The sequence below is a fragment of the Cavia porcellus genome, unplaced genomic scaffold, assembly GCF_034190915.1.
Source record: "Cavia porcellus strain 051 isolate PalLab524CR breed Dunkin Hartley unplaced genomic scaffold, mCavPor4.1 scaffold_32, whole genome shotgun sequence".
NCBI classification, from domain to species: domain Eukaryota; kingdom Metazoa; phylum Chordata; class Mammalia; order Rodentia; family Caviidae; genus Cavia; species Cavia porcellus.
In genome coordinates this window covers 22,312,464-22,324,654 of record NW_026947515.1, presented here as the reverse complement: position 1 = coordinate 22,324,654, position 12,191 = coordinate 22,312,464, and the positions used below count along the sequence as shown (strand labels likewise).

Sequence of the window (12,191 nt, the reverse complement as noted above, 5' to 3'; positions counted from 1 at the left end):
TTGTTCTTTTTTTTTTTTTTTTTTTTGTAGTGGTATCAAACTCAGGACCGTGCACTTGCACGGCAGGCACTTATGCTGCTGAGCTAAATCCCTGGCCCTTTGTATTGTTTTTTTAATCTCTTGTGTGTTAATTTCTGCACTGATCTTTAGGATTTCCTTCCGTTATGAGCTTTTGGATTAGCCTCCTCTTCTTTTTCTTTAAGTTGTTTATTTGTGCTTGCTCTGTTTTCCCAATACAGGTATTTACTGCTATATACATTTCCTTAAGACTGGTTTCATTGTGTCCCACAAGTTTCAGTGTGTTTTATTGTTGTTAGCATTCAACTTAAAAATTGTCTAATTTCTTTAGTTTCATCTGTGACCCAATGATTTTTCAGGATGGTGCTATTTAATTTCCATGTGTTATGAATTTGTGGTTTCCCTTCGCATGGGTTTCCAATTTCATTGCATTGTGGTCTGATAGTTATGCATGGGATAATTGCAATTCTTTGCATTAAGCATGTCTATGAGTCAGTATATAGTCTGTTTTGGAGATTATCCTTTGTGCAGCGGAGGAAAATGTGTATTCTGATGTTGTGGGATAGAATCCTCTACAGACATCCACTAGGTCCATTTGTTCATAAGTTTGATTTAGTTCTAATATTTCATTATTGTTTGGACATTATTGTTTTGTCCAGTTGATCTCTCTTTGTCACAATGTGGGTATTGAGGTCTCCCAATACAATTGTATTAGGACTTGTTGATTGTTCATCTCCATTATTAACTGTTTTTCATAGCTGGGTATTTGTTACATATATGTTTATGATTGTTATCTCTTCCTCTTGGATTGTTCCCTTTAAAAGGATGTAGTGACATTCTTTATCTCTTTAATCAGTCCTGGCTTGAAATTCACTTTGCCTGCAAATAAAATAGCTTCCCCAGGTTTTTCTGTGTTCTTGTCACATGGAGTATTTTTTCCATCCTTTGACTTTGAGTGTATGAATTTCTTTTTGAATTAAATGTGTTTCCTGTATGCAGCATATTGTTGGATCTTGCTTCTTGATGCACTCTGCCAGTCTGGTTTTTGATTGTTGAACTGGGACCATTAACATTGATGATTATAACTGAAGTGCATCGACTTGTGTTGTGTTGTGTTATTTTCCTGTTATTGGCTCTCCCCCTTTTTTCCTTCCCTCTAATTGTTTGACTTTCCTGATGGATTCTTTCTATTGGGGGTTTATGGAGCTGTAGTCCTTGTTATCTCTTTGTAGAATGTCCTTCTGAACATTTTGGAGTGCTGGTTTGGTGGTCATAAATTTCCACAGCTGTTCTTTGTCATGGAAGTATCTTATTTCTCCATCAATTTTTTTTCTTTTTGGTTCCGGGGATCAACTCAAGACCTAGTGCTTGCCAATCAGGCTCTTACACCATTGAGCTAAATCCTTGGCCCGTCTCCATCATTTTCTAAAGATAGTTTTGCAGGATACATCAATCTGGGTTGAAGGTTGTTTTCCTTTAGAACTTAAGAGTACTTCTCTCCAATCTGTCCTTTACCTGAGAAGTTTTGCTGAAAAGTTAGCCATGATTCTGATGGCTTTCTTTTATAGGCAATTTGTTTGTTTTCTCTAACAGCTTTTAGGATTCTATTGAGTTGAATTTCTGGAATCTTGACTATGATGTGCCTGGCTATAGTTTTTTTTTTCATTGTTGCTAATTGGAGTTCTATATGCCTCACTTATTTGTCAAATTCATCTTCTCTACCAGGAAAATTTTCTGTGACAATGTGTGTGAAGATGTTTTTAATGTCATTTGTGGTATTTCCTGCTTATTCATTGAGTCCAGTTAATCTTATGGCATTTACGTTGTCTCATCTACCAGTTGCTGAATTGATTTCTTACGGTATCTTGCTGGTTTTGAGAAGTCTGTCTTTTTCTGGCCATTAACTGCAAGCCTGTCTTCCACATCAGAGATCCTGCCCTCATACTGGCCTACTTTGTGTCAAATAATTTCTTTGTGTGTGTGTGTCTCTATGTGTGTGTGTGTTCAGGCTGGCCTTGACTCACTTTGTAGCCCAGGGTGATCTCAAAACTCACAACTATCCTCCTGCCTCCTGAGTGCTGGGATTACAGGCATGAGCCACCACGCCCGGCTTGCATCAAGTGCTTTCAGTGGAGTTTTTAATCCTCCTAGATATCTGCTTGAAATTGTTTTATGGATTTCGTTTGTTTACTAGGCTGCACTTCCATAATTTGCTTAAATGTTTTTTTTGTGTCTGTTCTAATGTCATGGTAATCTCTGTATTTATCTGAGAGATTATTTCTGAGTTCGTGTTTTACAAAGCCTCATTGAATTGCTGTGTTGTTTCCATTTCAGAGAGGTTGGGGGACTTCAGGATATCTTATCTCATTGCCCCTGGGTTTGCCTTTGGCAAACTTGATGTCTGGGGTTCATTTTGTTTGAATGTCTTATCATTTTATTTTCTCTTTTTTAGTTCAGTTCCAGGGGTGATGTTTGTAAGTTGCCTATGGAGGGTTGCTTTAATGGTAGTATTTAAGACTCTTAGGTGATGATTGCTTCTCTGAGATATCTTCCAGATTGAGGTGGATTTTGAGTTTTGGGTCTGTTGGAAAATCTTAGCTCTTCAGTTTGTTGGAGATAAACTATTGCTTGTTTGGCCCAGTCCCTGGTTCTTTGGCAGTGTGCCACCATAATTTCTGTGACTCAGTTAATCTCAGTCATGGATTATCAGGGCCAACAGCTGTTTAGAACAATTATGTTGGGCCACGAATTTAGCTTAGTGGCATAAGGACCTGACTGGCATGCGTAAATTTGTGAGTTTGACCCCCAGTAGCAAAAACAACAACAAAAACTCTTTGTGACTTAGAACAGTTATGTCAGTTTTTGTTGTAGTGGTATCAATAACATCAAACAGCCTAGGAAACAACAAACTGAGCTAACCCTTAATTTGCAACTTTAAATCATATGAACTAGATTTGCAATTTAATAATAAAATATAAAACCAACCAGATAATTATATGCATTATATAAGTTGTAATATGTCAGTTTTGCCCTTGAGGGCTCAAATTGAAAATGGATCAAGGAGCAAATAGAGAAGTAGAAGAGAAAGCAATTAGAAGCAAGATTGGAGGGCAGGGGGGAACCACGCCAAATTGGAGAAACTGGTGCAGAAGACTGAAGGAAAAGAGAGATGGAAGAGATAAAAGGAAGAACACAACAGAACCCACACCCCTAAAGTTAGGAACCACTTCCATACTCATATAAAAACAATTAAGGAGAAAGAGAAGCAAAACAAATACAGTCCACTTTCAGGACTGTGGAGTTCACTAGATAACCTGTAGAGACAGTCTTGAATTGTGCCGATCTATTCCAGCAAGTCAGCAGTTGCTTTCTGGCAAAGTGGTAGATAACCTTAGCAGGCCTGCCCTGAGACCAGACTCCTTAGGCTTGCTGGGGTCCAAGAAATTTCCATGTTTCTTCGCCCACCTAGGAGCTGCTGTGAGAAGCGGGCAGCAGTTCTGGGTTCCAGGCTTATCAGGCCCGACTCCAAAATGGCTCTGCACTAATAGCTCCTCCCCATGGAAGGACTGAATCCTTTGCACTCACAGCCAGCCAGTGCAGTCTTCCCCATCCACTGCTCCCCTCCACAGCCGTGTGTCACTGCATTGCCCTCTAGAGTCATGAGCTGTGACTGTGGCCATGACTGTGATTGTGACTGTATCCCCAGGTTCTAACAGCTTCTCTTGTGCAGTGAGTCAGGCTTAGGGTGAAGGTGCTGCAGGCCACCCCCTTCTTCTCCACTGAAGTTCAAATTTGTGATTCTCTTGCCTCAGCCCCTTAGAATGTTGGGATTATTGGCATGTTCCACTATACCTGGCTCATGTGGGCATGCTTCCCTTGAGAGAGGACTAAGCCTCTGCCCATGAGGCCAGCTTGTCTGTCTTAACATTCTCCATATTTTGGGTAAATCGGCTGCAGATAAAACCAAGGTTTTTGTGTATGACAAGTCTTTCTCCTCCCAGCTGGCCCTCTCCTCCTTCACCTTCTTGACTGGGTCCGGCTCCATGTGTGCGAAGTGGACAGTTTGTTAGCAGATGTTCTAGGCACTGGAAATCCAAGCAAACATGAGAGCTTCTGGAACTTGGTAAGGATGGCGTGCAGGCTGGGCCCCCTTCCTTGTGACTTGTATTTGCTACAGAGTGCTCTTAGGTAAGTGAGGTTATCCACCAAATTTCATTCTGTTTAGAGCTCTTCAAGCCCATGATTTTGGAGACATTCTTACATCTTCTGTGCTCCAGAGGTGGGCTTTCTTTCATTATAAGAAGAATAATGTTTCATAGACTATACCACAAAAAAGAAATTTGCTTTCTGTGTGGGTCTAAGGATGATTAGGCTTGAAAATAATACAAAACTGGCTGATAGAAGTAAGAATGGGGACTGAGCAGAATGCAAACAAGTGGTTGGTCATCCTGAGATGATAGAAATATTGAAGGCTAGGCATGTGGCTGAATGGTTGAGAACTTGGCCTTACATGTGTGAAGCTGGGGTTTGATTCCCAGTATGACCAAAAAATCAATCAATCAATCTAAATTTGGATAGTGGTGATTGTATATAAGTCTGTATACTTAAAACCTGATGAATTGTGCAATTAATGAGTAAATATTTATTGTGTAAAAATGATCTCCATGTAGATGGTAGAAATGTAGTGAAAAGCTTGATAATCCCAAAGTCTTCTGAGTTATCACTGTGTGTTTTGTGTGTCTGTGAGCAACACTGCTTCCCTTCACCTCTCGTCCTGTAGCCCCATTATAGTTCACTAGCATAGTGGAAGGTTGACTGTTCAGGTGACAAGCTGTTGCCTTTGAGATACTTGTGTGTCTGTTGGTGTCAGAACTGTGCAGGTGAGAGGAGGAATTTTGCTCAGATGTATTGGGCTGAATTTTGAGTCTTCAGTTCATTCTGTGTGTTTTGCAGGGCATCAAGGAAGTACCTATGACAAAAGCAGAAAAATCCCTGCCCTTATGGAATGACAGTCTTGGTGGGGAGACAGAAAGGACACATACGATTAAGCAGTGTGCAAAACATTAGTGGAGTTGGGAAGGCAGTGCGGTGGAATGGAGGCCTGGGAGTGATAGGAGCCACTGCTGAGGGTGGCAGGTGCTCCAGGTGCTGAAGCCTGCCATGCCAAGTCCTGCAGGTACAGTCAGCATGAGTGAGAGGCACAGAATGAGAGACCTGGCAGGCCCAGCTGGAGAAGGCCTCCCTGAACTTCAGCCTTTGGAGAGGCCATGCAGCAGAGTCTTGGTGTTCACTGCTTGAGTTCACAGCTTGCTGTGCCTCTTACAGGCTGTGACATCCCCACCCAGTCACACAATATCCTAGAGTGGTGGTGGTGAACTTGTGACACCCATGCCGCAGCAGACTGTATCACTGGAAGCTCTAAAAGGTTCGCCATCCCTGGCCCGCAGTGTTGAAGGAGGTGAATGTGTAAACTGCTGACTTGCTGATGACCAGAGAGAGTTTCAGTCTCACTCATGAGCGACAGGCATTAGAGAGCTGAGCGTTGGCTCACTGTGACCTGGTCCGGGCCTCCCCATGCTCAGCTGGCTCCCTGGTGAGGACAGGGACTGGTTTGGAGGCTGTTTTGCTGAACCAGGAAAAGATTGTAGGGGCTTGGATGCAGGGCAATGACTAAACAGAGTTCATGGCGAGAAGGGTTAGCATCTACACATGGTTTAAAGCTCGTGGGATTGCTGGTGGAGTAGATGCTGCTGTGGGAGTCTGGTAGCTAAAGGGAGTTACTGAGTTTGGTTTTTTGAGGCAGGGTCTCCACTATGTACTCCAGCTGGCCTCGAGTGATTCTCCCTGCCTCAGCCTCCCAAGTGGTAGGATCACAGGCATTGCCATCACTCCTGGCAGGAGTTTTTGACATGTTTATGATGTCTTTTTAGAGAGTTTAGTGGTGACACTGACTGGGCAGTTATATATATGAAGTACCAGAGAGAGAAGTTCACGAGAGGAAAAATTCAGACTGTTATGCATCCATCATAAATCTGGAATTTTTTGAGCATAACTGATGGTTAAAATTTTTTCATTTGTATTTTTACATACTGTCACACAGTTGATTTTCACTCTGTGTAGTAGTTACGATCTATACAGTTGCCTTGAACACTGCATTGGTAAATGCAGAATCATTGCTCCCAGGGGGAAATACAGGTTCTCTTTCTACCAGCCAGCCTGTCAGCGTGTTGTGCATGACCTTGTTTCACGTGGCTTTTACTTAGAGACAGCCCTAACACACACCGGTGACCAGTGACAGTGAACTCGGAGTGGTCAGCACTGTCTCACGAGCCCTAGTGAAGCATGTGCAACCCCAATCCCTTGCACCAGGAACACAAAGCAGGACCTCTGTACCGTGCTGAGGGCTCTGGGAAAGCGACCGAATGCCAGAAATGTACTCAGGACGACACATTTAGAGTGCGGAAGCTAGCACAAGGAGGCTGAGCAGGGCCTTGTTTGACCTCAGCTAGAAAAATGTATGTCAGACATTTCCAACTTGGGTTGCTTCGCATGAGGCCTTTTTAATTTCGGGGGGTGGGGGTGGGGCGCACGTACCCAGAATTCAGCTGCCGACCTTGTACTTGCCAGGCAGGTGCTGTGCTGCTGAGCTGTATCTCTGGCCCCTTTTTGTTTTTTGAGATAAGGTCTCGCTGTGTATAATCCAGGTTGGCCTCATACTTGTAGACCTGCCTCAGCCTTGCAAGTGTAGGAGACCCAGATATGTACTGCCACGTGGGCTGCACTTGGCTTTGAATGATGGTGAAAGCACCTGAATAATAAATGTGTGTGTGTGTGTGTGTGTGTGTGTGTGTGGTTTTTTTTTGTTTTTTTTTTTTTTTTTTTGGTACCAGGAATTGAACTCATGACCTTACACTTGCCAAGCAGGTGCTGTGTTGCTCAGCTATGTCCCTGGCTATTTAATTTATTTATTTATTTTTGAGACAAGGTCTTGCTATGTAGTTCCTGCTGGCGCTGAACTCACCATGTAGCCCTGGTTGGCCTTAAACTTGTGGTGATCTTCTTGCCTCTGCCTCCTGAGTGCTGGGATTACAAGCATGCACCATCTCACCCAACTTGCTGTTTATTTATTTTTAAGAATAGGAGGGATTTGTTGAAGGAGGGAAGCTTCTAGGAGGGAGTCCCAAGAAGATGGCCCACCTGGCTTTTTTGAATTTTATTTTGACACAGGGTCTTGCCAAATAACTAAATGGCTCAGACTGGACTTGAACTTGGTTATAATGGGCTGTTTGAGAAATGTGGCTGAGAGTGCTCAGTGTGGTGGTACATGCCTGTGAATTTGAGGCCAACCTGAGCTACACAGACTATCTTACAAAACCAAAATAACAATTGCAACAGAAATCCAGCAGGTTGCAGCTGGCATGTGCCTAAAGTCATAGTTCAGTGTGAGGCTGAGGCAGAAGGACTGCAAGTTCAACACAAACTTGGGCAATCTGTGACCCGCCTCCAATAATAGAAATGTTGGAGACAGAGTCCAGTGGCCAACACACTAGGATTCACGGTCCAGTACTAAGAAAACTCACACGTTGGGCACGTGTGCTGGGCTACTCCTGTAATCTCGGCACTCACGGTGCCTGCGGCAGGAGGACTGCCACAAGTGGAGGCCAGCAAAACTACATAGTGAGACCATGTCTCAAAAAAACAAAACAAAACCCACACATAGTAAAAGGAGTAGAAATTGTGATACTGTTGTTTGATAGATTCTTGTGAGAGGAGCTTCCTTCCCAGGGCTGCCTCATGGGGCAGTGAGCAGTTCGTCTGAGGAGGTTAGAGAGCCAGATTGTATGTTGAGGCCCACTGGGCCCCGTGGTCACAGTCACACATTTCCTTGCAGGTGACCATCCTGGTGCTGCAGGGCCGCCTGGATGAGGCTCGGCAGATGCTGTCCAGGGAGGCTGATGCCAACCCCGCCTCTGGAGACATGTGCCACATCCTGGGGGATCTGATGAGGACAATGCCCATTCTAAGCGTAGGTGTTGTTGCCTGCTAGGTTACAGAAGATGGGGGCTTCTAAAGCATAAAGGTGTAGGTGCAGCGGTGGCTCTCAGCCAGTCTCTCTCCTTAGCCTGGCAACACACAGACGCTGACGGAGCTGGAGCTGAAGTGGCAGCACTGGCGAGAGGAGTGCGAGCGGCACCTGCAGGACAACACATTCGCAGCCAGCCCTGCCCTGGAGTCTCTATGCAAGGTCTAGGGGGCGCAGTTGGTTGGGCCAGGTAGCTGCATAGGGGCTGTGGATTTCTGCAGGACCACTGCAGGAGTAGTAGCTACACTTGACAGGGCTGCCTGTCGCTGTGCTGTGGGGAGCAGAGAGCTTTCTACTTCTAGTTGAAGCTATGGGCCTCAGCTGAGCCCACAGTGTCGTGGAGAGGGGAAAGCAGCTCAGGTTCTCTCTTCAGATCATGCTGGGGGACGAGGCCACCTTGCTGGAGCAGAAGGAACTGCTGAATAACTGGTACCATTTCCTCGTGACTCGGCTGCTGTACTCTCACCCCACCGTAAAGCCTATTGACCTGCACATCTATGCCCAGGTGAGCAAGATCTGCGGGGAAGGGGGCTCCAGGGTCCCCTCTTGGCTCCATGCTGGGTTCTTCTTTGTGCAAACTCTTTGGATCGAACACCTTCCCTACCCCTGGAACAGTAAGACTTTCCTTCAGCCCTATCTGAAGGGGTTCTCTGGGCACAGCCCTGCTGCCTGAGCCTCTCATTTAATCCTGGGGACTGAGTGGTTCATTACCTTTCCACAGTCCAGCCTGGACATGTTTCTGGGCGGTGAGAGCAGCCCAGAACCCCTGGACAACATCTTGATGGCAGCCTTTGAGTTTGACATCCACCAGGTGATCAAGGAGTGCAGGTAGGACTGAGCCCTTGCTTGCGACCACATTCACGGTTTTAGGTACATGGTTCCATGGCAGTAAGTCCAGTGACAGTGTTGGACAGCCCTCACTGCGTCCATATCTGAAATGTGTTCCGCATCCTTCCTGCAGATTTGCTTTAGTCCTTTGGTGCTATACCTGAATGCCTGAGCCTGGGTCGTGTATCCAGGACACAGAACTTATTATGTAACAGTCCTAGGAAACCTGTGATGAAAGCTCTGCCAGATTTGGTGTCTAGTGAGGGCTGCTCTCTGCTGCCACAATAGCACCGTTAGTGGGGCGTCCTCCAGAGGGGAGGAACATTGTCCTTACATGGGGGGAGGTGAGAGGGAACAAACTCCATCTCCTGATTTAACTCACATAGGTGTGCTTGTGGATGAGTCAGCCTGAAGTTCCACCTCTGTACTTTCTGTGCTGCCAAAGCCAGCACCAAGGCCCACCTATAATACTGGCATTTGGAGGAGACACACATCCTCTCTCCCTTCTCCCTTCCCTGGCACATTTAGGTAGATAGTGGCTGCTCCCTGGGTACATGCAGGGACTTGCTGGATGCTTGAGGGCTACTATAACTTTTCATTTTAGGGAATATCTGTGTAAAACAACATGACAAGTTGTGGGCATGGTGGTGCCTGCCTGTAATCCCAGCACATGGCAGGCTGAGGCAGGAGGATCACTGTGAGTTCAAGGCCAGCCTGGGCTACATAGTGAGATCCTGTCTCAAAAAATAAGTGTTGCAGCAAATGTCTTAGATGTTTAGGATACAGGAAAAGCACCTGCTGCATGCAGCCACCTTACAGGAGAGCACTTTCTGACAGTCTTAATTCCAGTGAAGGAGTGGCTACCAGCTTTGGGCTTTGGCTGCAAAAAGCGTGAGCTCTCACTGTGTTGATCCTCTAGCAATGCAGCAAAGGCAGTGTCACATCAAAGTCTCCATGTATAGTCAGAAAGCAGCTCCCCTCCCTTCTTACAGAACCCAGGTGGCACCCTGAGGCCTGTTTGGAAGGAAGTCAGGAGTGGTGGTCTTGCTGTGTGCCAAGTTCGCTGACCTGGACTCATTCTGTTTTAATGGATCTGGGCAATGGGAAAGGTTTCTCTCCTGCTACCTGCTCTTGTTTTGGCCAAAAGAAAGCTTGGGTTTCAATAAAATGATGCTAGGTTTGCAAAAAGGAAGGTTTTCTGTCAGTATTGTTTTCACGGGCCTTTAAAAGCTGGTGCAGGTCTAAGAGGGTCTGAGGGGAGGAGGCAGCAAATGATTTAAAAGGCATACGTCATTGCTTGGCTTCCCTGATGTCTGCCTTAGTTCTAAGCTGTAGCTTCCCAAGTACACTGTCCTAATGGAGTCTGCCAGGGCTTCCTTCATAAGCCAGCTCTGGGCTTTTAGGAACCAGATCTGAGCAAAATGAGCATCTTGGATGTAGAGACTATGTTTCCAGTCACAGGAGACACCGTGTCATATGTACAGTCACACAGAAGCATCAAGCTCACAGCCCTGTTGAGGCATCTGTGCCATCAAGAGCAGGAGGGGATCTGAGGTCTGTTGGCCGCAAATCCCGGTGTTGCCTTTTCTTGACCTGGAACCTGTCTCCTGTCCATTCTGAAAGAGGAGGAAGTGGCATGGAGTCTTAGGACTTCTTCATGGGAGTGGGAACAGGCTATAGTGACTCCCAAAGCTACACTCCATGCTTGGCAACTGCTGGGTCCCTTTGCAGGGACACCAAAAGCTGTGGCAGTCTTCCTCACTTCTCTTTCTTCCTCTCTTTTCTCTCCCTCCCTGCTTCCCTTCCTTTCTCTTTTGCTATACTGGGGATTGAACCCAAGAGCTTTTTTAAAATTTTGAGACAGGACCTTGGAAAATTGCCCAGGGTAGCCTCAAATTAGTGATCTTCCTGTTACAGCTTCCTAGAGTGCTGGGATTACAGGCTTGTGCCTCCATGTACCATGCTCAGGTCAGACAAAATGTTTTGGAGACCAAAGATGTAGCTTCATGGATGTTAGAGGTCCTGAGTTCAATATCCAGCAGCAGCAACTATTTTTTTTTTTTTTTGCATTCCAGGGTATTTTACCAGGGTTCTCACATTGAGCTATGTCCCCGGCTCTTTTTGAGATAGGGTCTTGCTGTTAACTTAAATTGCCCAGGGTGGGCTCGACCTTGAGACCCTCTTGGGTGCTAGTGGAGGGTTTTAGTTTGAAGCAGGGTCCAGCTAAGGTGTCCAGGCTGAAGCTGGCTCTTTCAAGATGCTCCTTTCTCTGCCTCCTGAGTAGAGAGGGTAGGTGTGTCCCACCAGGCCTAGCTGGAGGTCATTCAAGATTTTGAGTTACCTCGGTGTGTTGAGTACAGACTACACCAGTTTACATGAACACCAAGAGTGGGTGAGGGTTCCCTTTTCTCCACACTTTGTTGGCTACTGTTTCTTACCATAGCCATCTTAACCAGTGGGAGGTGACATCCTGCCTGTCCTTCTAAAACAAAAGGGGGGGGGTGAGGTGGTCTCTTCCCTGTTCCCTCCTCATACTGTGGTGTCTGGTTCCACAGCATCGCCCTGAGCAATTGGTGGTTTGTGGCTCACCTGACAGACCTGCTAGATCACTGCAGGCTCCTCCAGTCCCACAACCTTTAGTAAGTCTGCTGGACACTGACTCCTGGGGTGAGCTGTGCCGAATGCCAGGGAGGGGAGTGTGGTGGGGCCAGAGAAAGGGGCCTGAATGGAGCGGGCCTAGATTCTCCGTCTCCTGTTATGTTTTACTCTAGTTTTGGTTCCAATATGAGAGAGTTCCTCCTGCTGGAATATGCCTCAGGGCTGTTTGCTCATCACAGGTAGGAAGAGTTGAGGGCACGGGGTACCTTGGGGTGGCCTGTCTGGTTCCAAGGCCTGCTGAGGGCATGAGGGAAGAGAAGGCTTTGGTGCCCAATCCTCAGGGCCACAGGGAAGCACCACCTCACCCAGCCCTCACAGCTGCCTTCCGGGACCTTTGCAGCCTGTGGCAGCTGGGGGTGGATTACTTTGACCACTGCCCTGAGCTGGGCCGTGTTTCCTTGGAGCTGCACATTGAGCGGATCCCTCTCATCACTGAGCAGAAAGCCCTCAAGGTGCTTCGGATTTGTGAGCAGCGGCAGATGACGGAACAAGGTGGGCTGGTGCCCTTGCTCCCCACAGGCAGACATCGGGACACTGAAGCCAGGCTCCACCACACTGCAGAAGGGTTACGTTACGGGACTTCCTAGAGAGCAACACGTGTTAA

At 46.4% G+C, this 12,191-nt stretch overlaps 1 protein-coding gene across 4 annotated transcripts in view; it reads left to right on the top strand.

The window, feature by feature from the left end:
• The window catches only part of Nup85 (nucleoporin 85), a 32,183-nt gene that overhangs the window by 16,815 nt on the left and 3,177 nt on the right, over positions 1-12,191 (top strand). For all 4 annotated transcript variants that reach the window (XM_063242484.1, XM_013146908.3, XM_063242482.1 and 1 more), the window contains 8 exons: positions 4,020-4,141; positions 7,910-8,044; positions 8,141-8,263; positions 8,475-8,606; positions 8,823-8,929; positions 11,485-11,568; positions 11,701-11,766; positions 11,928-12,079. In XM_063242484.1, the coding sequence (XP_063098554.1) occupies positions 4,020-4,141; positions 7,910-8,044; positions 8,141-8,263; positions 8,475-8,606; positions 8,823-8,929; positions 11,485-11,568; positions 11,701-11,766; positions 11,928-12,079 (921 nt within the window). The remainder of the gene's footprint in view (positions 1-4,019; positions 4,142-7,909; positions 8,045-8,140; positions 8,264-8,474; positions 8,607-8,822; positions 8,930-11,484; positions 11,569-11,700; positions 11,767-11,927; positions 12,080-12,191) is intronic.